Here is a 23,450-nt window from a genome sequence, read left to right as displayed (position 1 = left end):
ATACTCTAAAAAATGTAGTAATTTCAAATAAAATTAAAAAAATTCGAATCCTTTTGGGAATCAAAGATAATCAAGTATTGTACTCGTATAAATTTGTTTGGCCAAAAAATGTTTCACATTGACTTCAGGCAAAAAAAAGCAAATCTATGACGAATATAGCGTGAATAGTACTTTAATATAGGACCTTCAAGTCTGTTTTTTTCACCCAGGAAACAAGAGAAGTTATTCCATGGTGAATCTTTCGTATACGAGTACAATACATGATCATCTTTGATTCCCAAAAACATTTGAATTTTTTTGACCTTTTTCTGAATTTTTTTTTTTTTCTATATAGGGTGCGCTTGCTCCCAGGTTCACCCATGCAATTTCGCCCTCAATAAGGGCTTTGTTGCGGATATTCCAAAGAGCTCATGCCATGGCCGCAAAAGCCAACCGCTACATGTGTTTAGATTTTCCATTCATACCCTGAAAAAGGGTAAACGCATGTGCAAAGGAGTTGGGAGCCTATTTACACATTAAGAGATGAGATAAATTCGTCATCTTGTTTGGACAGATTTCGAGAAGCACAAAATCACTTGATATTAGGTATTGTAGTGCAAAGTACTCAGGCATAGTAGTAGGAAAGTGTTCTTAATGTGGACCTCGGCGCCAAGTTAGATGAAGCCGCTGTGAGGACCCGATTAACCTCTGAGGGGGTCCTCAGGCAATGGGACGCTCTCCAAAGAGCACATCTTTTATACTTCTCATGTTCATTACTAGAACTATATAACACGTTTTAGAAAGCCAAGTAGTTTTTCAAAACGTTTTATCGTTTACCTGTGTTGTTTATTTGCACGAATTATCCACGTGTCAAGCTAATTCCACAAAGAAAAATCCTAAAACGCAGTTGTAGACAATCACCAGAGGTTCTGTGCTTCAGTTGAATTTTTGTCAAGAAGAACCACTAGCTTCGATGAAATACCAAAATAGACTGCTTCTCATAAAAAATGGCAAAATTGTCATAGCAGCATGGTTGACAAGTGGCACATAGCATGTGTCGCGACAAGTTGAGGCAGCAAGGCGTGCCGCGACAAGTTGAGGCAGCAAGGCGTGCCGCGACAAGTTGAGGCAGCAAGGCATGCCGCCACGACCTCTGGCGGCAAGTTCGCTAGGACTCGCGGCCCTGCCGCCTCCCTCCATGGCGGCAAGGTGACGCAACAAACTCAAAAGCAGCCTCAGCTCACTCAACGCGCCGATTGCCATGTGTTTCTTGATGTTCTCTTATCCAATTGCAAAACTCAGTTGGTGATTATATAAGTGGTTGTAGGTCCACGGGAGGTGCATTCGTTCTTTCTTTACGAATAAATAGCCACTCGCTATGCATTGCCAAACCAGTGAAACCACTTGAGGAAGCAAGCTAGTGTATGCCGCCTGGTCAACTTGCCGCCATGGAGGGACAGTCGCGGCACGCCTTGCCGCCTCAAATTGTGGCGGCACGTGACACATGGCACTTGCCGACCGTGCTGTCACAGTAGTTTTGCCAATTTTGATGAGGTTATCATTTTTGGCATTTCAATGAAGGTAGTGATCCTTTGAGACAAAAAATCCCTGGATTCAGCAGGATAGTACATTTCATTTCTTAGAGGTGTGGCTACTGCCTAGACTGCACTAGCTAGCTTGTTGGCCCGGTTAGCAGAGAATAATTCTGCTCCGGCTGATAATCATCGGTCGTACTCTATCCTCAAAAAAGGCCAAGCATTTCATTCCCGGTGCCTCCTAATCACACCCTAGCCTCATTTTAGAGGTATTTGAAGTTTCATCGCTGGTTTCCTATTCACGAAGCGCAGAACAATACGCTCCATGGGTGCTCGTATTTATATATGATTGTTAGTCACACGTGATGCAGTTGCTGGAAATATTTATACAAGGCGAGGTTCATCAGATATTTCTGCACGAAAGGTCTTTGGAAATTATGGCTTATACAGGGCTACAGCAAGGGCATGTGCTGCCTCTTGTTTTGTACCTTTTTTAAAAAAAGTTTTCTTGTTTTGTACTTGGTTGAGACTCGTTGTGTTTGTTAGTGTATGTGATATCCTTGTATAATACCGGTATAGAGTAGTACTCTACCCGGTATTATACCCCCTCTATACTGCCACGTGTGGGGCTATTCCACACCTATTAAACACGAAACCGAGCCCAGGGAGAGGGTATCGTTCCCGCATAACATCGACATGGTATCAGAGCCCTCTTCCTCCACGACATCCAACGCCGATCCCTAGAACCGCCGGCGATCGCCGAGCTTCCAAACAACCCAAACAACCAGAAAACAATCCTCTCCGGCCGCCGCGTTGAGATCCTCCGCCGCCGTCGACAACCACACCAAAACCAAAGAACCCATCAAAACCCTAGCCGCCGCCGCCGATCACCTTGATCTGCCGCTGCCAAAACCAAAACAACAACCAAAAACCCTAGCTGCCGCCGCCGATCCCTTTGATCCGCCGCTGCCGATCTTTACAGACAACCAGAAACAAGAAAAACTCCAAAACCCTAGCCGCCGCCGGTCTCCTGTGATCCGCCGCCGCGTTTTTTCGTCCACAACCCCATGGCCTCTTCTTCGACAATGGCCACCATGGCTGCTCTGGCATCAGCTCTCGGTCACCCACCACCAGAGAAACTCTCCCGTGAGAACCACCTCTTCTGGAAGGCGCAAGTCCTACCGGCTCTCCGTGGAGCGCAAGTTATGGGTCTCCTTGACGGGACTGACCCCGCACCACCGACCACCATCCAAGTCCTCGATGATGACAAGAAGGAGATCAGCATCCCCAATCCAGATTATGCCTCCTGGCTTGCTCGGGATCAGACCGTGCTCAGTTTTTTGACAAAAGGCCTCAACCAAGACATTCTTGCGCAGGTTCTCGGGGTAGAGCACGCTCGGGACCTGTGGACTGCAATTGAGGAACTCTTTTCCTCCCAGTCTCGCTCCAGGGTGAATATGCTTCGCGTCAAGCTGTCCAACACCAAGAAACTCGACATGACCTGCACCGACTACATCACCAAGATGAAAGGCTTTGTGTCCGAGCTTGCTGCTGCTGGCAAACACGTGGATGATGATGAGCTCAAAGGCTATATTCTTGCTGGTCTTGGCGATGACTACACTTCTTTTGTCGTCTCCATGAACGCTGTTCCCCACACCAAGCTGAACGACATGTGCTCCCAACTCCAAGCCCTTGAGCATCGCCAGGCTACGCTGAAAGAGACCTCTGAGGTTCCTACTGTGTTCCAGACCTCTGCCAACATCGCCGCTCGACGTGATGGTGGCGCGCAGCACCGCAATGACGACTATCAGCGCCGGCGTGATGATGGCTACCGCCCACGTGATGATGGCTATCGTCGGCGTGATGATGGTTATCGCCGACGTGATGATCAGCGCCGTGACCGTGATCGTGATGGGCGCCGTGACCGTGATCGTGATGGGCGTCGTGATCGCCGTGACGATGGGCGTGGACCACCCAAGGGTGGTCGGGGCCGTGGCCGCACCCCTACTCCCTATGTTGATGTTACCTGTCAGATCTGCGCGAAGCACGGCCATCCAGCCAGTGCGTGCTGGTGGCGTTATGCAGACCGTGATAGTGATGATGATGATGACTCCAGGACGGATAAAAAGGGTGCATACGGTGTGGACACGAATTGGTACATGGATAGTGGAGCCACTGATCATATCACTGGACAATCGAACAAACTGCACACTCGGGACACTTATCAAGGCCGTGATCAAGTCAACAACGCCAGTGGTACAGGTATGAAAATTGAGCATGTTGGTCATTCAATATTGCATACCCCTCATAGTTCTTTACATCTTCGTAATATTCTCCATGTTCCTAGTGCCACCAAAAATTTACTCTCTACTCATAAAATTGCCCTTGATAATAATGCCTTTGTTGAGTTTCACCCTTTCTTCTTTTTGATTAAGGACCAGGCAACCAGGCAAATTCTGTTTAGAGGTCCCTGTCATGACGGCTTGTATCCTCTCGTACCCACTACTGTCGACCCTTCCAAGCATGCCTTCATCACCATCAAGCCGTCATCCTCCACCTGGCACCGCCGTCTAGGACATCCATCGTCGTTCATTGTTCAACAAGTTCTTAGAAGAAATAAACTCAGTCATTCGCCAGAATTACATCCATATGTGTGTGATCCATGCCAACAAGGGAAGAGTCATCAACTTCCCTACCCCGTTTCTATTAGTGTGTCTACTGTTCCTTTGGAACAAGTATTCTCTGATGTATGGGGTCCTGCTCCCGCTAGTGTTGGCAAACACCAGTACTATGTTAGCTTCATTGATGATTACAGTAAATTTACCTGGATTTATTTGCTTAAGAAACGCAGTGATGTTTATCAAGTCTTTCTTAATTTCCAGCAACTTGTTGAACGCAAATTTGGTCGCAAAATTGTAACCATGCAAACTGATTGGGGTGGTGAATACGAAAAACTCCACGGTTTCTTTCAAAAAGTTGGTATTACACATCATGTATCTTGCCCTCATGCTCACCAACAGAATGGCTCGGCTGAGCGAAAACATAGACACATTGTTGAGGTTGGCCTTTCTTTGCTTGCTCAAGCATCTATGCCTCTTAAGTTTTGGGATGAAGCTTTCTTGACTGCCACCTTTCTCATTAATCTTCTACCCACCAAAGTTCTCAACCTTGTTTCCCCTGTCGAAAAGTTACTTGAGGTTTCCCCAAACTATGAGTCTCTTCGGACCTTTGGTTGTGCTTGCTGGCCCAATCTCCGCCCATATAACAAGCATAAACTTGCTTTTCGCTCTAAACATTGTGTGTTCTTAGGCTATAGTCCTATGCACAAGGGAGTAAAATGTCTAGATACCTCCACAGGCCGTGTGTATATTTCTCGTGATGTTGTGTTTGATGAGCAAGTTTTTCCCTTTGCATCTCTTAATCCAAATGCTGGCAAACGATTAAAAGATGACATCTTGCTTCTATCTGATTCCTTAGCATCCACACATAAGCAACATGAGGGGGAGCATATTAATGATTTCATGTCAATGCCTATTGTACCGGTTACTAACATTTTGCAGCATACCGAGGATCATGCGCCAGATCGTAGCTCTACTGCTGCTTCACACACTGCTCCAAATTCTGCTTCAAATGGCGGTTCCACACATGAAATATCGAGTTCTGAATCGGATGCAGAAAATGACGAAAATCTTGCTGAAAATGAGGAAGATCTGCTGCAATCCCCAGGGTAATCATTGCCGGGGTCCCCTGCCTCTGGCGCGGTCTCCCCGTCCGCGTCCGCCACGTGCCCCGGCAGCGCCGGTTCCTCCGACCGCGCGGCCGACAGTGCAGCCAGCTCGCGCGCGCGCGGCTCTGCTTCTCCCGCTCATGCCGACGGCTCTCTGGCCGACAGTGCTACGGCCACCTCACCCTTTGCACCCGAGTCTTCTGCTGCTACGGTCACCCCACCATCTGCACCTGCATCCTCTCAACCAAATACTGGTCCTATCACCGTGGGTGCTTCAGCACAGCCTCCTCGACCGCTTACTCGGCTGCAACAAGGTATAAAGAAACCCAAAATATATACTGATGGCACTATTAGATATGGCCTTTTTACTTCCACAGGTGAACCTAGTAATCTCAAAGAAGCTCTTGCGGATGTCAAATGGCAACAGGCCATGAGTGAGGAGTTTGGTGCTCTCATGGCTAACAAAACATGGCACCTTGTGCCCCCTAGCAAACACACCAATTTAATTGATTGCAAGTGGGTCTATCGTATCAAGAAGCATGCTGATGGTACTGTTGATAGATACAAAGCTCGGTTGGTTGCCAAAGGCTTCAAACAACGGTATGGTATTGACTATGAGGATACATTTAGTCCAATTGTTAAAGCTGCCACTATCAGACTTGTTCTTACTCTAGCTGTCTCTAATGGCTGGAGTCTCCGTCAGTTGGATGTCAAGAACGCGTTTTTACATGGTGTTCTGAAGGAAGAAGTGTACATGAAACAACCTCCTGGGTTTGTTGATTCTCGCTTTCCGCATTATATTTGCAAACTTGACAAGTCTCTGTATGGTCTTAAACAAGCACCTCGTGCCTGGTATTCACGGTTGAGTTCCAGACTTCTAGCTCTTGGGTTTGTTCCATCAAAGGCTGACACGTCCCTTTTCCTGCTTCGTAAGCCAGGTGTCACTATGCTTCTCTTAATATATGTGGATGACATCATTGTGGCCAGTTCCTCTGATTTGGCTACCAAGAATCTACTTCTTCAGTTAAACACACAGTTTGCTATCAAAGACCTTGGTGACCTTCACTACTTCCTTGGTATAGAAGTGCAAACCCGGCCTACTGGTCTTCTGTTGACACAAAGCAAATATGCCTCTGATTTGATTCGAAAAGTTGGGCTGCAACATTGTTCCACGTGCCCTACTCCTCTTTCTACGGATGATAAGCTTTCCTTACAAGATGGTGACCCTCTTGGTCCTGAGGATACTACCAACTATCGCAGTATTGTTGGTGCTTTACAATATCTTACATTGACTCGGCCAGATATTTCTTTCTCAGTCAATAAGGTCTGCCAGTATCTCCATGCTCCCACTACCTCTCATTGGACAGCTGTTAAAAGGATACTTCGTTATATTCAAGGCACTCTTCAGCTTGGTCTCACATTTCACAGGTCCTCTTCTACCCTTCTTAGTGCTTTTTCTGATGCTGATTGGGCAGGAGATCTGGATGATCGGCGCTCCACTGGTGGCTTTGCCATTTTCTTTGGGCCGAATCTGATATCTTGGAGTGCTCGCAAACAAGCAACAGTTTCTCGCTCTAGCACAGAAGCAGAATACAAGTCACTGGCAAATGCTACTGCTGAATTAATATGGGTTGAGGCACTTGTTCGTGAGTTGGGTGTTTCTCTCAAAGAACGTCCATGTCTCTGGTGTGATAATTTGGGCGCTACATATTTATCTGCAAATCCTATATTTCATGCTCGCACCAAACATATTGAGATTGATCATCACTTCGTCAGAGAGCGTGTGGCTGACAGGTTACTTGACATTCGGTTCATCTCTACAAAAGACCAAGTTGCCGATGGGTTTACTAAGGTTTTAGCTGTTAATGATCTTGCTAAGTTTAGGCGTAATCTTAACCTCTCCCGAGGTTCAGATTAAGGGGGGGTGTTAGTGTATGTGATATCCTTGTATAATACCGGTATAGAGTAGTACTCTACCCGGTATTATACCCCCTCTGTACTGCCACGTGTGGGGCTATTCCACACCTATATAAACACGAAACCGAGCCCAGGGAGAGGGTATCGTTCCCGCATAACATCGACAGTGTTGATAAATAACTGGCCATAAAATGGAAAGATTTGTGGCCCATGTATCAAGTATTTCTTCCGCTCACTAACAAAATCTTAACTCCTAATTTAGAGATCAGAAATCAAAGTCCCATTCACATAGTAAAAGAAGAGACGAATTCACTGCCTGGTTACTTGTTTGGGCAGGTTTCGAGAAGCAAAAATCACTTGACAACATAAGACCATGTTATTAATTCGATGACTCTAGACCCTCCAAATCATCATATCGAGAACAAAACAGAGAATCATGAAGCTCCAAATCATCATATCGGAACAAAACAGAGAATCGTGAAGCGTTGGACACGATAATTGCAAGATAAACATTTGTTGCCCCATTGAACAACTAAGCAGGTCATCTTGCAAAGTTTCCCACCTCGAAAAAAAAATCTTGCAAAGTTTCTTCTAAAATTTTAAAATAATAACCTGGTCAGACTGTTACAAACTTTTGAAGTGAATACAATTAGCTCAGCTCAGCACAACAATATTCGACATATCCATCCTATGCACAGGACTTGGACAAGTGTAACAGTGAGGCATGTTCCGCAACTTCTCCGTATATGGGCAAATCAGATCCTCGGTGCTGCATAAGATACAAGTACGGGCTTTTAGTTTATAGGTTTACATCGTTAAGGCGCTTCATCGGCAGTTCATCCTACTTCTTCGTCTCCGGGACGGATGTGGTCTTTTCGACCCGTTCGGCGACTTCCTGTCCGCAATCAACAATGTCAGGCTGGCTCAGGGAGGAGCGGCGGCGCGCCGTCGACACGGTCTGGAGGTTGAAGATGAAGGGCTTCTCAAGGATCTCGTTGTAATTTTCGTTTTTCTTGAGATGCTTTGTACTGTTCGGTGTTTTTTTTAATGTCAGTGTCCTATTCGCAAAAAAAAGAAAAAAAAAGAAAAAAAAAAGAACATGTAATAGAATAAAGAGAGCGTGATGTACATGAACACAATGTACCTCCATGTTAGAAAACAACATTACCGCCACCTTGTTGCTTAAGGAAGTCTGTACCTGTGTTGTGTGATGTACATGATGGCAGGAACCTGCCAAACCAACATGTACACGATATCAGCATAAAAGCATTGCTTATCTGAATACTGATGTCAGCTTTGAATGCTGAGCTGTAAGGCTGGAAGACATACCTTTCTTATTCTCCTCTAAAAATATCTATCACAAGTGGCAACAATGTAACATTTGTGCTGTTACATAAAACGCTTGGTTTAGAAAAATTAAAAGGAATGCTTGACATAAAAAGTAACAGATGCAAAGAATGATTATGGACTAGCTTTCTAAAGATGAACTTTGTAACAAAAAGCAATATAGTATGAGCAAAAGTTATAGGATAGCCATTGCATGTGCCATTGGTCGTAGTAGAACTGGACATAGTATATTCATGGGCAGTGGCGAAGGACGAAAAAAAATTGAGGTCGGGCAAAATTTTAAACGTAAAAAAAAATGACGCGAAAAAAATAAACTGTTTTGACACATTAATAGTTCATACGATAGTAAGCATAGTCCTACCTCCAGCTTCTATAACCACATGCTCCAAGTCTCCTGACCTCCTTCCACTTCTTGTTCTTGCTCTTGTTCTTCGTGTGCTACATCACTCGCACGTTCAGAGCTATTTTCGGCCACTTCTTCCACGTGCTCTTCAGCTTGATTTGGCATAATATTTGCAGTTTCCTCATGGGTGTTTGGTTTAGATTGGCTGCTACTAGCAATGGACACAAAATATCTCTTCAAATCTGCAATTGAAATTTGAAAACATAAAATACCGTTTGCCAATGTTACCGAGCTCACAATTCACAAATTTAAACTTTATCCAATTGAAAAAAACATCTACAATTCTACCTCCTCCTTTAGCTGCAGCGTTCTTCCCTTTCTTGTCCATCTTGATTCTTCTCAAACCTCGACCACAAAATCACAGCGACAAACTCTTCGAACTTTGGACTGCAAAATCTCGTAGAAAACCTAGACCGGTGCCAGGTGATCTGTAGCCTGCAGTAGGGACAGTGATAGGCGGTTAGGGACGTGCGGACGGAGGCCGGGAGGCGCAATGGTTGACGACGAGGCCGGACCGCTGGAGTGCTGTATCCTGGCTGATCCGGTGATCACGTCGACGGTTGATCGTCGAAGACGAACACGCAGGCGGCTGGCTCGCTCCTTTCCCTGGGGGCACGGCGGCACACGATCGCTGGTGGTTTTCCTAGGAGCGATCGTTCCGGTACGTATATGGCAGACCTATCGATCGATTGTTCCCGTATATGCAGATCGCACGGCCGGCCCAGCTAGCCAGCAGCCCAGTTCGTTCCGTGAGCCTATTTCCTCTTTACCTTTCTGTTTTTTCTTTCAGAAACGGACATAACTTGCATAAAACTGATTGTATGTGTGTAGATGCATATATATATGTGATTTTTTGCAAAAAAATTAAGGTAGGGCAGCTGCCATACCTTGTCCAAAGGGGAGCTCCGCCCCTGTTCATGGGCACACAAAAGTATTGAAGCTTCTACAAATACTCCCTCTGTTCACTACTGTAAGACCTTTTTGTTTTTTGTAGATTCACTTATTTTAGTCGATACCTAGTCTACTTTTAGTGTGTAGATTCACTCATTTTGATCCGTATCTAGTCTATTTAAAAATATCTAAAAGGTCTTACATTAGTGAACAGAGGGAGTAGTACATATCACCTAATAGGCATTAATAGGTTCACTTGGAAGAAATTTGGATGACACGAATGGGGACATAAATAAAGAATGAAAATCAACATCCACTATCATGTGAATTTAAATAAGTGTCACTTTTTATGTTGAATTCTTAATCACTTCTTATGATCTTCAATGTCAAGGAGTGACCAAAACCGAATATCCAAATTGTCAATATAGACTAGCACAAAGATGGAGGGTGATTGATTTTAGCTGAAAGTTTGGAACACCAAAAGGATATGGCCTTAAAATACCAGTGACATATAGATATGCAGATTATACAGGACATCAACATGTTTCAGCAAGTAAACTAACATGAGCTATATACCACCACCTAAAGGTAGAGAGCGTAACTTATACTTAAAAATAATCCGAGAAGGCAGAATTCTACCTGAGTGATCCTGTCCACAATGCAGTCATCAGCATAAGTTCCCTTGTGTGTGCATGCTAATATCTCGAATCTAGGGTCCTTGGCAATTCTGTAACACGAATTTTAAGTATTAATGGATAACAATTGAACAACATCCAACACTAATCAAACATGTGTGGCAGAAACAAACTTGTACCTCAAAGCCACACGATATATTTGTCCTAACTTTTCAAGCTCAGCCATAACACAGTCGAGGGGTACCTTCAGAATAAGAAGGCTGAATTTATCAGGAAGAAAATATATACAGTTTGAAATACGTCAAAGGAATAGCACAAGTCCATACTTATCAAAATGGCTATCCAAAGTTGCGATCCATGATTGGACCTGACCGGTCCTAGCTCAGCGTGTTGCATGTATTTCTCGAGCCAGTCCCCTTTGGCCATGGAAGCCCACTTGGCCATGAGGTTTTGTGCTAGTAAACGACAGCCCCCCAACCTCCCATGTAGTCAAGCAGGCTCGAGGGTTTCCATCTTACGTAGCGCGAGCCCCGCGCGAAGGGGCTGGCACAGGTTAGTGATGACTGTATTGGTCTCTGAACGGTACCAGCGCATTATTGGATGCGCCGGTATAGCCCCAAAACAGCACCAAACGCCCAAACGGTTATTGAGGTTGCTATTAGAGCGGCCGGTGGAGATGCTCTAAGCCACAGGGCTTAACCTCCTTGAGAGTACACATAGAACTCCATTTGCTCCTTGGGAGTACACATAGAGCTCCATTTAAAATCCAAAATATTTCATACCATCAAATCAAAGCATTAATCAAGTCCTAAGCGTTAATGTGGAGATCAGAAAACAAACTCGTATTCACACATTAAGAGAGGGGATGAATTAGTCGTCTGATCAGTTGTTTTGACAGGTTTCGAGAAGCACAAAGCACTTGAATGTTTGGTACTGTACACTGGCTACGGTGCAGATTACCGAGCTAGGCGCAACCGCTGGCTAGACGCACGCCCCGCAAGGCTTGAGGAGATACGTGAAGGCGAGGAGCATCAGGGCCGCTCAGGCAATGAGACGCTTAGGTATCTATAATAACTAAATAGGAGCAATCCACTAATGTGAATTTTCTTAACATGCAAGGTGTCCACTTCATCAAGCATCTCCAAGCAATCATAGGATGCCATGTGTCTTCAACTCTCCTACCTCAGCCCAAGCCACGTCATCCGTTTAATGTCCCAGGCAATTGTATGGTCTCCTTCCGTTGATTCATGTTCCTCACGTAGTCCCTTATGATTCTCCCTTTTATTTCATTTGTCTGTTCCGCTCCCATTCCACCACACCACTACACAAGTCCACCTCATCAAAGCCTGATTGATATTTAGCCCTCATATATACTACTCATATTCTCTCATCATGAATCCTCTCAATTCCATTAGACCATTACAGTTCTACGAGGCGATGGATCTTTGAAACTCCGGGCGGCCTAGCAGATGCACACATCCGACCTGGCCCTGACATTGTTGGTCGCCATGGCCATGGCCAACCAACTTGCCTCCATGTTTTCGGCTTTCCACTATCAGGCCGCTCGGCTCCTATAGAGTGAGATCTATATCGTCAAGGAAAGTCAGATCATAACCTTTTCGTGGTTGCTAGGGGATTTAGATCGTATCTTTGTGTCATTATTTTTCTTCTATTACAATCAAGTGGTTATTTGGCTGTTGAACACACGCAGGACAAGTTGCAGGTATGCGCCACTCGGACGGTTGTAATCTAGAGCAGGAATCGTTCAAAACATACGATTGAATAGAATCATAAGGCTGATGTTTGTTTCTATGATTTTCTTCTTCGTCTTCTTATGTTTCCGTTCTACTTTACATATGTGACCATTCCATGTTTTTGGCTTCAGGGATTGACACATACCATGCTACATGGGAAGGTACGTCTACCACTGACTTGCAGCAGATTCAACGAATCAAGAGCCATGTACTATTTCACTTTTACATATCCTCGGTTACACATTTGAGGAACTAGAATAGAGCTTTGTTGGATGGCAGGAGGCCCCTCCATGTAAAGCATGCCTCGGCTTAATTCGACCAATTTGTGTGCAATATTGAATAGTATACTCTTTCCCTATTATAGTACCCTAAGTTGTTGAACTATAGTTGTAAACTGTCTTATATTTGAAATCTTCTTTTCTCATTGATTCAATTTTTTGGGAGTTATTTTTGTATCACATTTAACATTTCTTCATCCGTCTAGGTGAATCTTCTTAATGTAATCCAAACATTGGATTTTCAAAAATAGAGAGTTAGTGTAGTTTGGTGGAAAGTAGATAGAGAGTTTGACTCATTTTCCTCGAAACATTGGATGACGCGAATAGAGAGTTTGAAAACATATATACGTAGGACGTAAATCATGTGGGGAGGAAATGTCTCTTCTTTTTTTCACTAATTAATTTTCATTTTTTGTCCCACTTGAATAATTTCAAAAACTATACATCAATGCAAGAGTTAACTAATATGGCCTATTAATTTTGTTACCTCATTGTGAGCTTCTTTCCACCTTTTTTGTCCAACAATACCGACGCGCGGGGCATCTTCTAGTTTCCTCAATCCTCATGCAATGTGAACGGAGGGAGTAGCGTTCGTCAGCACCGTGTGTTGCTGCTTATTCCCACAAATTATCCACGAGTTAAGCTAATCCCTCAAACTAGAATCGCCGCACGCACAACTCTTGCAGAAAATCGCGAGAGATTGTGTGTTCCAATTCAGCTAGGTAGTTGCAATAGGTACATCACATTTATGAGAGGTCTCGCTACTGCCTAGAATGCACAAGCTAGGTTGTTGGCCCAGTTAGCAGAGAATAATTCTGCTCGGAGTGAGAATCATCAGTCGTACACCATCCTCATGACAGACTAAGCATTTCATTCCCGGTGCCTCCTATTCTCACTCTAGCCTCGTTTTAGAGGTGTTTGAAGCTTCATTGGTGATCTAATATTCACCAAGCGCGGGGACATAGGATCCATGGGTGCTCGCACTTATATAGGATGGTTAGTCACACGTGATGCACTTGCTGGAAATAAAGGTCTTCAGAATTATTGCATCCACGGGGCTACAGCAAGGGCATGTGCTACTTATTGTTTTCTACTCGGCTGAGACTCATAATTTCAAGTTCGATGAGCAACTCATTTGCACTCTGTTACTAATTAAGGCCATAAAATGGAAAGAGTTGTCACGTATACATATCCCCCATTATTCCAAAAGATTTCATAATAGCAAAGCAAGCAAAAAAAAAAAAGCAAAGCAAGAGAAAAGATAAATTTGTCGGCTGGTCAGTTGTTTTGACAGGTTTCGAGAAGCACAGATAATAGGACCACATAGGACCATATTATTAATTCAAGAAGCACAGATATCATCATATCCAATGCAGAGAAGCTTAAAGCGTTGATCACAACAATAGCAAGATCCCCATTCAACAACTAAGCCGGTCCTTTTCTTTTAAAATTTAAAAATAATAACCCAGTCAGGTTGTTACAAAGTTTTGAAGTAAATGCAATTAGGTCAGCTCAGCATAGCAATATTTGACGTATCGGTCCTATGCGCAGACATGTTCCGCAACTTCTCCGTTATGGGCAAATCAGATCCTCGGTGCTGCATGAGATAATAGTACGAGCATTTAGGTTATAGGTTTTACTACACAGCCAGAAACATAAAATATAAAATAGAATAAAGAGAGCACAAAATTGAAAACAATTTACCACCAGGTTAGAAAACAATATTACCTCCACCAATTGTTGCTTCAGGAAGTCGTTCTATCGAGTACCTATGCTGGGTGATGTACATGATGGGAACACCAGGTACCTGCCAAGCCAAAAACATGAACACGATATCAGAATAAAAACATTGCTTATGTGAATACTTATATCAGGTTTGAATGCTGAGCTGTAAGGCTGCAGGACATACCTTTCTTATTCTCCTCTTCAAATCTCTATCACAAGTGGCAACAATGTAACATTTGTGCTGTTACAGAAAACGCTTGGTTTAGAAAAAATTAAAAAGAATGCATGCTTAACAGAAAAAGTAACATATGCAAAGAATGATTAGAGCATCTCCAAGAGATGATGTATTTTACATCGCATGTGATGTATTTTAGATCACCTGTTTTTGCTCTTTTTCCTTTTTTTACATCACCTCTTACAAAAGTTCAATAAAAAAATCAATCTTTGGCCAATTTCAAATGCCATTTAAACCTTGACAACTTAATTAAACCTTGGCAGATAGTTTGATTGATACTAGAGACAATTTGACACTAATAATAACTTGAAACTGAAACTAGATAATGATGACAGTTCGATACTCGACACTAGTCCCAGATTTTAGCTGAAATTTTGGAACGCCAAAGGGTATGGCCTTAAAATACCAGTGACATATAGTTATGCAGATTATACAGGAAATTGACAGGTTTCGGAGAGTCCGCTAAAATGAGCTATACTCCACCACCTAAAGGTAGAGAACATAACTTGTACTTTGAGTTCAATAGCACAGAAACACAATTCGTGAAGGCAGAATTCTACCTGAGTAATCCTGTCCACGATACAGTCATCAGCATAAGTTCCCTTGTGTGTGCATGCTAATCTCTGGAATCTAGGGTCCTTGGCAATTCTGTAACAGAGACAATCACACGAATTTTAAGTATTAATAATGGATAACAATTGCACGACATCCAACCCTAAACAAAGATATGTGCCAGAAACAAACTCATAGAGAGAGACATACCTCAAAGCCACACGATATTTTTGTCCTAACTTTTCAAGCTCAGCCATAACACAGTCAGTTATACAAGGGGTACCTTCAGAACAAGAAAGCTGAATTTATCAGGAAGAAAATATATACAGTTCAAAATACGTCAAAGGAATAGCACAAGTCCAACGAAGCCAACAGAAAGCAAGAGAACATCGCAAAAAGCTTACATTTCGCATAAAGACAGTCCATCATTCCTTTTTCCAAATCCAACTGCATAGTAGAAATGAAGCATTCAGTCACACAGATAAGGTCCTATCCATGAAGATGTCTCTGACTTAATTGGAATAAAAACTAGCAACCTACATCTAATGGCTATATAAACCGTTTATCCTGGCAGTTTGAAATAGAGCTGTCCATAATGTTAGGTTATCTAGTAAGAATTAGTAGCTCCAGGTTAGGGTAGAAGCTGCTTACATTGTGTATGGATGTAGACAGCACACAGCATATACAAACAAGTGGATTATGAACCACCTTGATCATTACATGTGATACATCATGTTATCATAACTTAAGTTGTATGTAAGAAACTATACTTAGGTCTAATGTTTCAGGTGTTTTTGTCTCTAAAAGAAGTGTTGCTGAATGCAAAGTTAAAATTCTCTAGGGGCAACACGAAGCGGTTGTAACTGCAAGATGATGGCTGGTGAACAGAACACTAAATACTTTGTACAGGTGAGATTCCACGGGGCTGCCAGCAAGTGAAACAACCAAAGACAAAAAAAAAAAAAATCGAAGGATGGACCTTGTTCTGGATAGAGAAGTTGATGAAGTTGGTGTCCACAATAACCCGGTACGGCGGCCCGAGCGCCATGTTGTAGCTGAAGAAGAGCGCCGAGGACACCTGCGGCCTGCAAATACAGAACCCAAGCAACATGATACATCAAAACAAGTACCCAATGAAAACAAAGTAGCCCAAAATCCAGCCGCGAGAAGACACCCACACATTCCGGCCGAGCTTCTCCGCCTCGGTGTCCTTCTTCCTAGGGTCGAGCACCTCGTCCTTGTACCTAACCGATGCAAATTTCAGCATACAAAACCAGGAAATCGTAGAGGAGCGGGATTGAGGAAGGGAGATGGCCGCTTACTTCTTGATGGTCTTCTTGCTGATGATCTTCTTGACGGCGGCGAACTTGGCGCCGTTTCGCTTCGCCTTCCCCATCCTCAAATCGAAGCCTAGGATCAGCTGCAGCCGCTCAGCGCTCTAAACTGCAGTCGGCGGCGGCGGTAGCGGTGGCGGCGGCTCCGTGTAATAGCTGTCGAGGTCGGCGAGAGGAAGAACGGCGGCGGGCGGTGGCTCCTGGGCTGAGTACTTCTTCGTAGTCTATTGAGCCGGGCCGGGCCTAATTCTATGGGCCGCGGGTGCCCCTTCTCTTACTTGCCCATGCTTCCAGCCCAAGTTCTAACCCAATCGGTGGTTCCTCCCCTGATCCCACCCCGAGCACTGGACACCGGCGGCCACGGGCAGACAGCCTGCGCGGGCGCGCGGCGGCGCGATTCCGACGTTCCCATTTCCCATCGAGCGAGGCAGCGAGACGCGCTCGCTGCGCTAGCCCGGACTTGCCGCTCTGACGCCCTCGGCATCCGCTCCCGCTGACTCCGGCTGGGTGAGTTGAGGAATCGATGAATCATCGACCTTGTCGATTGTGTTGTGCTGCTACCCTACTAGTGCTACTTGTCTAATTGATTACTTCCAATCACAATGCTTGCAAGTTGTATGAGTGCTCTTTTGATCCATGTTGAGGTAAACTTTGAATTGTTAAATTTCAGAACTTGTGACGGATTTCATTTTACCAAGTTCTTACTAGCTCTTTCTCCTTGCCAAAAAAAAAAAAAAAAAAAGGAAACTAGTTCTATCAGTCTCACGGTGGGAAATTTCCTGGTGTGTCCGATCCTTTCATCTGAAAAGAAAGTGTTGCACTCTTTTGCTCTCAAAGCTAATACCATTACTGGGCTTCTTTAGAAAAAAAAAATTATGCTTTTGGTAGCCGCTAGTAACGTTCTAAGGTCTACCTGAAGGATTTCTGTATTTTATTTTGACATACATTTTGCTTTTGGTTTGCCCAGGCTCGGCCTGTTGAAGAATGGCGGCGGCAACGCTGCGATGGGTAGTCCAAATGCACCGGGACGTGCCGCGGGCAGCGCGCTTTTATGCGGAGGGGCTCGATTTCAGCGTCAACGTCTGCACGCTCCGTTTTGCAGAGCTGCAATCTGGGCAGCTCAAGCTTGCACTAATGCACACCAATGACAGGTTTTGGAAACGCACTGCTCTCTCCTCTTCACTTGCTATAGTTCCTAGGATTTGAGGGTTGTAGTGGATGTGACTAAAGAGGTGTTTGATGGAGGAGGCCTTGGTAAGGCATGGCCTCCATGTGTTTGTTGAAATGTTGAATGGCATCTCTCGGGCATTTCATTTTGTCAGTTGATGAAAATTGTATAGCCTGTATGCTGGTTGTGTCCAAGAAGAAGAAATCTGGTCAACAACAATCTGGTTCATATGGGTGAAAAGTTGAGCTCTGCGAATAAGATTATCCAGAAACTTTAGTTATTGTGCTCTTCCAATTTCTTTATTCACCACTGGTTGCAAATGAGCTCCACAAATTCTTGCTTTTTCATTAGAACTGTAGAAGATTATTTTTGTTGATCTGATTAGACTTGTGCTAGGTACTATGCTGAGTTCAATACATATCAATTTTCAAACATGCATCGTACTCTATCAGAATAACAGTATCACTGCTCCCATGCAGTACATGAGTGTTGGATCTGCTAGGTTACTGGTTTGCCCATATATTCTTCATTATACTACCACCAAGCTGAGCAATAGCCCGATTTTAGATACTATATAAACAATTATGTACTGTATGGTTAAGTCCCATATAGTATGTGTTCCTTGTTCCATCATGTAAAGTCTCTTTTTAAAGGAGGCATACATCGTGTTCTATGTTCATCAGTATGATGATTTGAGATGTTTAAAGTATTACACATTGTAGTAATGTTAAATTTATTCAGAAAAGTTCTTTTAACAAGATGGCACTAAAAATGTGATATAGTTATGCTAGTTTCCTGAATTGAAACTAGGTTACTTTGCATTTTGTGCTATGCTTGTTTTGTCACTTTGACCTTTTTCTGATATTTATGGTTATTCTTTTGTAATGTATGAAAATACTTCATTTGATGCATGTATTCTTAGAGATTGTTCTGTTTTTCTTGTGGATTTCTTATATGATCATTGTTTCGATATGAGATATAGCACATCATGTCTATATGGAGATAGCTCTATGTTGAGAAAGTAGTATGCAATGTGCAAAATATGAGGTTGTGCAATCTATAAGTTTTGTAGTGCCTTTGTATTGGATATTCTGGCATCTTGTTGCAATTAACCAGCATAATATTGTAACTGCTTTTATCTGAATGTTGATACATATCTTTACAGTACCCTTGCAACACAGAGAGCCTATTCTTCAATGCTGTCCTTCACCGTACCGGACATAAGCAGCACGGTAACAAAGTTAATGGCTCTGGGAGCTGAGTTGGATGGTCCCATCAAATATGAGATCCATGGAAAAGTAGGCTATCCCACAACGTTCATATATGATAGTGCCCGTTTGTGGTTTCCTTGCAACATTTGTCATGACATTATATTTATTTTTTATGCAGGTTGCAGCCTTACGATGCATCGACGGACACGTGCTAGGTCTTTACGAGCCAGCCTGAAGAACCTATTATACAGTGCACGCGATGAGAAGTCATTTTAGCCGCTTGCAGATTAGAGACACTATATGAGCTTAATAATCGTGGAAAGGAGATGTTTTGCCATGGCAACTGACTCGGTGTACAATATCTGGATGTTAGGTGTGTTGGGGAATTAGGATGTCAGTGTGCTGCTAACTGTTAGCTCATATTGCCGGTGGTGAAGCACATTTTTGTCACAACCAGCTGCCCAGCAGCTAGGATGAAACTATCTTTAGTGGTTCTGCTTGATCGATAATCATAGCCTTGACTATAATTAGTGTAGCAAGTAAACTTTTCCTCATATTTCAGTTTTTTAATGTATCGGATGGATATTCTGTGCCGGATAAAAGTCTTTTATCTGTCTACCACAAGGAGTACAATGTCATCACTATGTATCTCGCATGACTTGCGAGTGAAGTGGTTAATGTCTTCTCGCAGCAATCAGTTAAAATTTTTGGCACCAAATAGGCGTCAGACCCGTCAGAGACCTAAGACCACCTAGAAAGGTCCACGGAGAAGAGTGCCAACCCAGGTCGGTCCACGCAGAAGACGATCATGTTCCGGTAATCAGCGGCCAACCTGCCCCCACTATTATCAACAGAGATATGAGCACATCAACCCATAAGCAAGACATTCTGTGATCACCCTATACCATATATTTCTCGACAGATTTGGAACGGATCCAGTACTAAACGGTTACGAATTTGAATACGAATATAAAAGACCACAGATTTAGAACGAAATCGGAGCAGACTCGGGATGGAAACAAAATTAATCTGACATGTAGGTTGGCAAACCATACACGACGAAAAATAATTGATAGAAAGAGTTTAACAAATCATTCATAAAGTAAATAATGTTACGTGATAGAATGAATAAATATATCATAAGCATATGAACAAAGGAGGTTTATATGGATGTAATAACACAAACGCAAATGTTAGGATGCCACCGACGCATACTTCAATAGTTGTTATCACCAGAATTTGACCGAGTCAGAGGTGGGCCGCGATCAAGATGGGCTTAAAGAATATACATGAAAGAAAGACGTGAATCGGCCTGTTATGCAAAGTTTGGGCTAGTTTGCCCGTGTATCTGTAACATAGTAGATTACGTGTCGGTTAGTTAGAGTTTGCCTCGTGCACGGTTGGGATTATTCTCACGTTAGAAAAGTCTACGGACTATAAATATGTACCTAGGGTTTATGAAATAAACAACAACCATCGTTCAACACAAATCAATCTAGGCGCATCGCCAACTCCTTCGTCTCGAGGGTTTCTTCCGGGTAAGCATCATGCTGCCTAGATCGCATCTTGCGATCTAGGCAGTACAAGTTTATTCGTTACCATGCGTTGCTCGTACTGAAGCCTTTTTGATGGCGAGCAACGTAGTTATCTTAGATGTGTTAGGGTTAGCATTGTTCTTCGTATCATATGCTGTCGTAGTGCAACCCTTATACATCTAGCCGCCCTTACACCTATCTTAGGTGTAGGGGCGGCACCCCGCTTGATCATTATTTAGTAGATCCGATCCGTTACGGTTGCTCCTTGTTCTTCAAGGATTAGTTTAATATCTGCAATAGTTAGGCCTTACAAAGGGTTGGAGGATCCAGCGACGCGTAGGGTGTAGTTTGCTAGCCCTAGACAGGATGTTCCGGGGATCAACCTCGTGTTGGTTTTTAGGCCTTGTCTAGGATCGGCTTACGATCACCGTACGTGACCGCGAGGCCCAATCGTGAGTAGGATGATCCGATTATGCGGTGAAAACCCTAAATCGTCGTAGATCGTTTTAGCTTTATCTTGATCAAGCAGGACCACCATATATTCGTACACCTCGTACGAATCATGGGTGGATCGGCTCCTTGAGCCGATTCACAGGATAACCTGAGAGCCGATCGAGGCTCGTATTTAATGTTTACGTGTATGCCATGCAGGAAACTAAGCGAGGCATCTCCATCACCTTCCTGACCAGGTATAGGTCAGGTGGCATGCCCTTGCACCAGCATCGGACGTGCGTTCCGGAGGCTTTGCGGGCCGTCGCTCGGAGGGACCAGGGCCAGCCGCAGCCCTAAGTTGTTCCCGGCTCTACTGTGTTGCCCGTCGCTGCTCGCCGGTGGGTTTCTGACCGCAACACATTCTGGCACGCCCGGTGGGACAATCTTCGACGTCAACCACATCGCCATCTACATCTGAGATGGCGGACGGCACCCCAGTCACGTACGAGGATCTGACCGACGAGCTCAAGAAGAAGTATGACGAGGTCAAAGCTATCCTCGAGGCCGACCTCATCGGCTCTTTTCACAGAACCCGTTCACATGGCATCATGTGGAAGGGTTTCTCGCTGATGGTGCGCTCGATGGGATAGACCTGTCCGCCCCGTCGAAGAACGCACCAGGTCCTGCGTCAGAGATTAACTACATGGTGGCTCACTCGCTGCACCGCCACTCTGAGAACCTGGTGAACACTTTGGAGCGTGTCGCTCTCCGGGTGATCCAGGAGATCATGAGACACCAGTACTCTCCGTCAGGACCAGCTCTCGGGACATACCAGGGAGAGATGCCACTCCAGTCCCGTCCACCGCTGCCATTTGCGTTGGCAGCACCAGAAGTGCCGAATTCACCGGCATTCGTCGTCTACAAGATCGGTGGTGACCCTAGCGACTGCCAGTTCTTGCATGAGGCGCCTAAGGAGATCCCTCACGGGTACATGTGCACATATGTGCCGATCGCGGTAATCGGGCACTCACAAACCAGGCCGCGACAAAGAGGGACTTGGAAAAGCGGGGAGGAACGTCGGCGACAGATCTTGAGAAGCAGATGTGGCTAGCTAAATATGCCACCCCGACGAACCTCCGAGCTTAGCTCTGCGGTTGGCTCGTAGCTGGAAAAGCAAGCATGGCTGGCTAAGTACGCCACCCCGGCGAATCTTGAGTTCGACTCCCGCAGCCAAGACCGCGGATCAAATCAATACGATCTGAGAGACCAGTTCGGCATGGTACCGAAAAGGAGGACAATCGGCTATTCCAAGCCGTACCCGACGAGTACGAATTGGTCCCGCTACCACCCAAATATCGGCTCCCTGATTTCTCCAAATTCGATGGATCGGATGGTTCCAGCTCCATCGAGCATGTGAGCCGATATTTGGCACAGCTAGGAACGGCCTCGCGTCGGATCCACTACGCGTGAGGTTCTTCGCACAGTCCCTCACGGGATCGGCTTTCGGGTGGTACACTTCGTTGCCACCGGACTCGATCCGGACTTGGAAGCGATTGGAAGAACAGTTCCATATGCAGTTTCACTCGAAGCTTCCGAGACCGGCATTGCCGATCTAGCTCAAATACGTCGAAGCGTGGAGAAACAAGTGTCGAATACATCCAGCGCTTCAGAAATCTGAGGAACCGATGTTATTCGGCTCGTGTGACCGAAAAAGAAGCGATCGAGTTGGCGGTGGTGGGCCTCGCCTCACAAATCAAGGATATGGCCTCCTGCGTACTACCCTTCACTAGCGCACATGGTTCGAAAGCGTCGCAAGATATGAACAGCGCCACCGGACTTGTACCAGGACAAATTCAAGCGTGCGGTAGTCCTGGTTGAGGCAGATGAAGACGAAGGCTGCGGGAGATCAAGAGGTAGCAAGTGGCTGAATGGACTCGGGGGCAACCCCGTGTCCCGCAAATGGGTAAAGCCACCAGAGTCCGCCCGTAGGGTTCGATTTTGACGTGACCAAATCGAGCAAATCTTCGACCTCTTACTCAAGGAGAAGCAGTTGAAGATACCCGAAGGCCTCAAAATCCCCACGGTACAGAGCTGAACGGAAAGCCATACCGCAAATGGCATAACTCGGTCTCCCATGCCACCAACGACCGCAGGGTGTGGCGTCGCAGATCCAAATGGCGATAGAACAAGGACGTCGATTTTCAACCGCACGCCATGAAGGTCGACACCCACCCCTTCCCCGCCGTTAACATGGTGGAGTGCACTTACCACGAAGGTTGCCAGCCAGGATCCTCGTTCAGCATCAACATGGTAGGACCTGGGCACCACTCTGGCAAGGATGGAGACGAGGGCAGCTGCTCTCGTAGCAAGGACACAGAGGAGGCCGCTCCACGCGATCGGCTCCGTCACGATGGCAAGCGCTACGTCACAGAGGGAGAAGTGAAGAACATAAGATATCAGCGACCCCTCTCTGATCACCTCCTCAATAAGTATGTGAGTCAATATAGCCAACGCCGACGATCCAGCGACGATGATGATAGAGACCGTTTGGCTAGGGACGCCAGGAGACATCGTCGGCATGATCGCGATGAGGAGGAGTACGAGCGCCGTGCCAAGGAAAAGTCGAGGGAGCAGGACGACGAGGATAGGCACTGGGACTGCCCCTTCTTCAGACACTGCTGGGATTCAGGAATGAGCCGATTGCCTACAATCGGCAATTGCCCAGAATGTAACCAGAAGAAGAAGGAGGCAGCTAACGCGTCCGTGTTCCAACGCTTAGGGCCTCTCCCACC

The 23,450-nt window shown here is 45.0% G+C and overlaps 2 protein-coding genes across 3 annotated transcripts; one reads left to right on the top strand and one right to left on the bottom strand.

The window, feature by feature from the left end:
* Positions 1-7,880: 7,880 nt before the first annotated feature.
* Positions 7,881-16,510, bottom strand: LOC127311200 (uncharacterized). Of its 2 annotated transcripts, none has more exons than XM_051341582.2 (9): positions 16,301-16,510; positions 16,157-16,222; positions 15,958-16,063; positions 15,383-15,425; positions 15,189-15,261; positions 14,987-15,074; positions 14,376-14,432; positions 14,195-14,273; positions 7,881-7,927 (listed from the first exon to the last, which is right to left on the bottom strand). In XM_051341582.2, the coding sequence occupies exons 1-9, from the start codon at positions 16,372-16,374 to the stop codon at positions 7,914-7,916; spliced, it is 600 nt and encodes a 199-aa protein (XP_051197542.1). In that variant the 5' UTR covers positions 16,375-16,510; the 3' UTR covers positions 7,881-7,913. The 2 variants fall into 2 exon arrangements, with proteins under 2 accessions (XP_051197542.1, XP_051197541.1); XM_051341581.2 differs by lacking the exon at positions 7,881-7,927 and adding an exon at positions 13,784-14,063 and having other exon boundaries at positions 16,301-16,508.
* Positions 16,511-16,623: 113 nt separating this feature from the next.
* On the top strand, positions 16,624-19,309 carry LOC127311201 (uncharacterized). The gene is made up of 4 exons (XM_051341583.2): positions 16,624-16,819; positions 17,280-17,463; positions 18,646-18,778; positions 18,870-19,309. Exons 2-4 carry the CDS (start codon positions 17,297-17,299, stop codon positions 18,924-18,926), a joined length of 357 nt encoding a protein of 118 aa, XP_051197543.1. The 5' UTR covers positions 16,624-16,819; positions 17,280-17,296; the 3' UTR covers positions 18,927-19,309.
* Positions 19,310-23,450: the final 4,141 nt, after the last annotated feature.

The sequence above is a fragment of the Lolium perenne genome, chromosome 7, assembly GCF_019359855.2.
Source record: "Lolium perenne isolate Kyuss_39 chromosome 7, Kyuss_2.0, whole genome shotgun sequence".
Lineage (NCBI taxonomy): Eukaryota > Viridiplantae > Streptophyta > Magnoliopsida > Poales > Poaceae > Lolium > Lolium perenne.
The sequence above is the reverse complement of the archived record's forward strand: the minus strand, read 5'-3'. Positions and strand labels throughout refer to the sequence as shown.

Coding starts and splice junctions, on each gene's coding strand:
- LOC127311200 (XM_051341582.2), bottom strand. CDS start 16,374: ATGGGGAAGGCGAAGCGAAACGGCGCCAAGTTCGCCGCCGTCAAGAAG. Junction 15,075..15,188: donor AAATATCGTGTGGCTTTGAG/GTATGTCTCTCT, acceptor TCTCTGTTACAG/AATTGCCAAGGACCCTAGAT. Junction 14,433..14,986: donor TCGTGGACAGGATTACTCAG/GTAGAATTCTGC, acceptor TTTCTGTAACAG/CACAAATGTTACATTGTTGC.
- LOC127311201 (XM_051341583.2), top strand. CDS start 17,297: ATGGCGGCGGCAACGCTGCGATGGGTAGTCCAAATGCACCGGGACGTG. Junction 17,464..18,645: donor CTAATGCACACCAATGACAG/GTTTTGGAAACG, acceptor ATATCTTTACAG/TACCCTTGCAACACAGAGAG. Junction 18,779..18,869: donor AATATGAGATCCATGGAAAA/GTAGGCTATCCC, acceptor TTTTTTATGCAG/GTTGCAGCCTTACGATGCAT.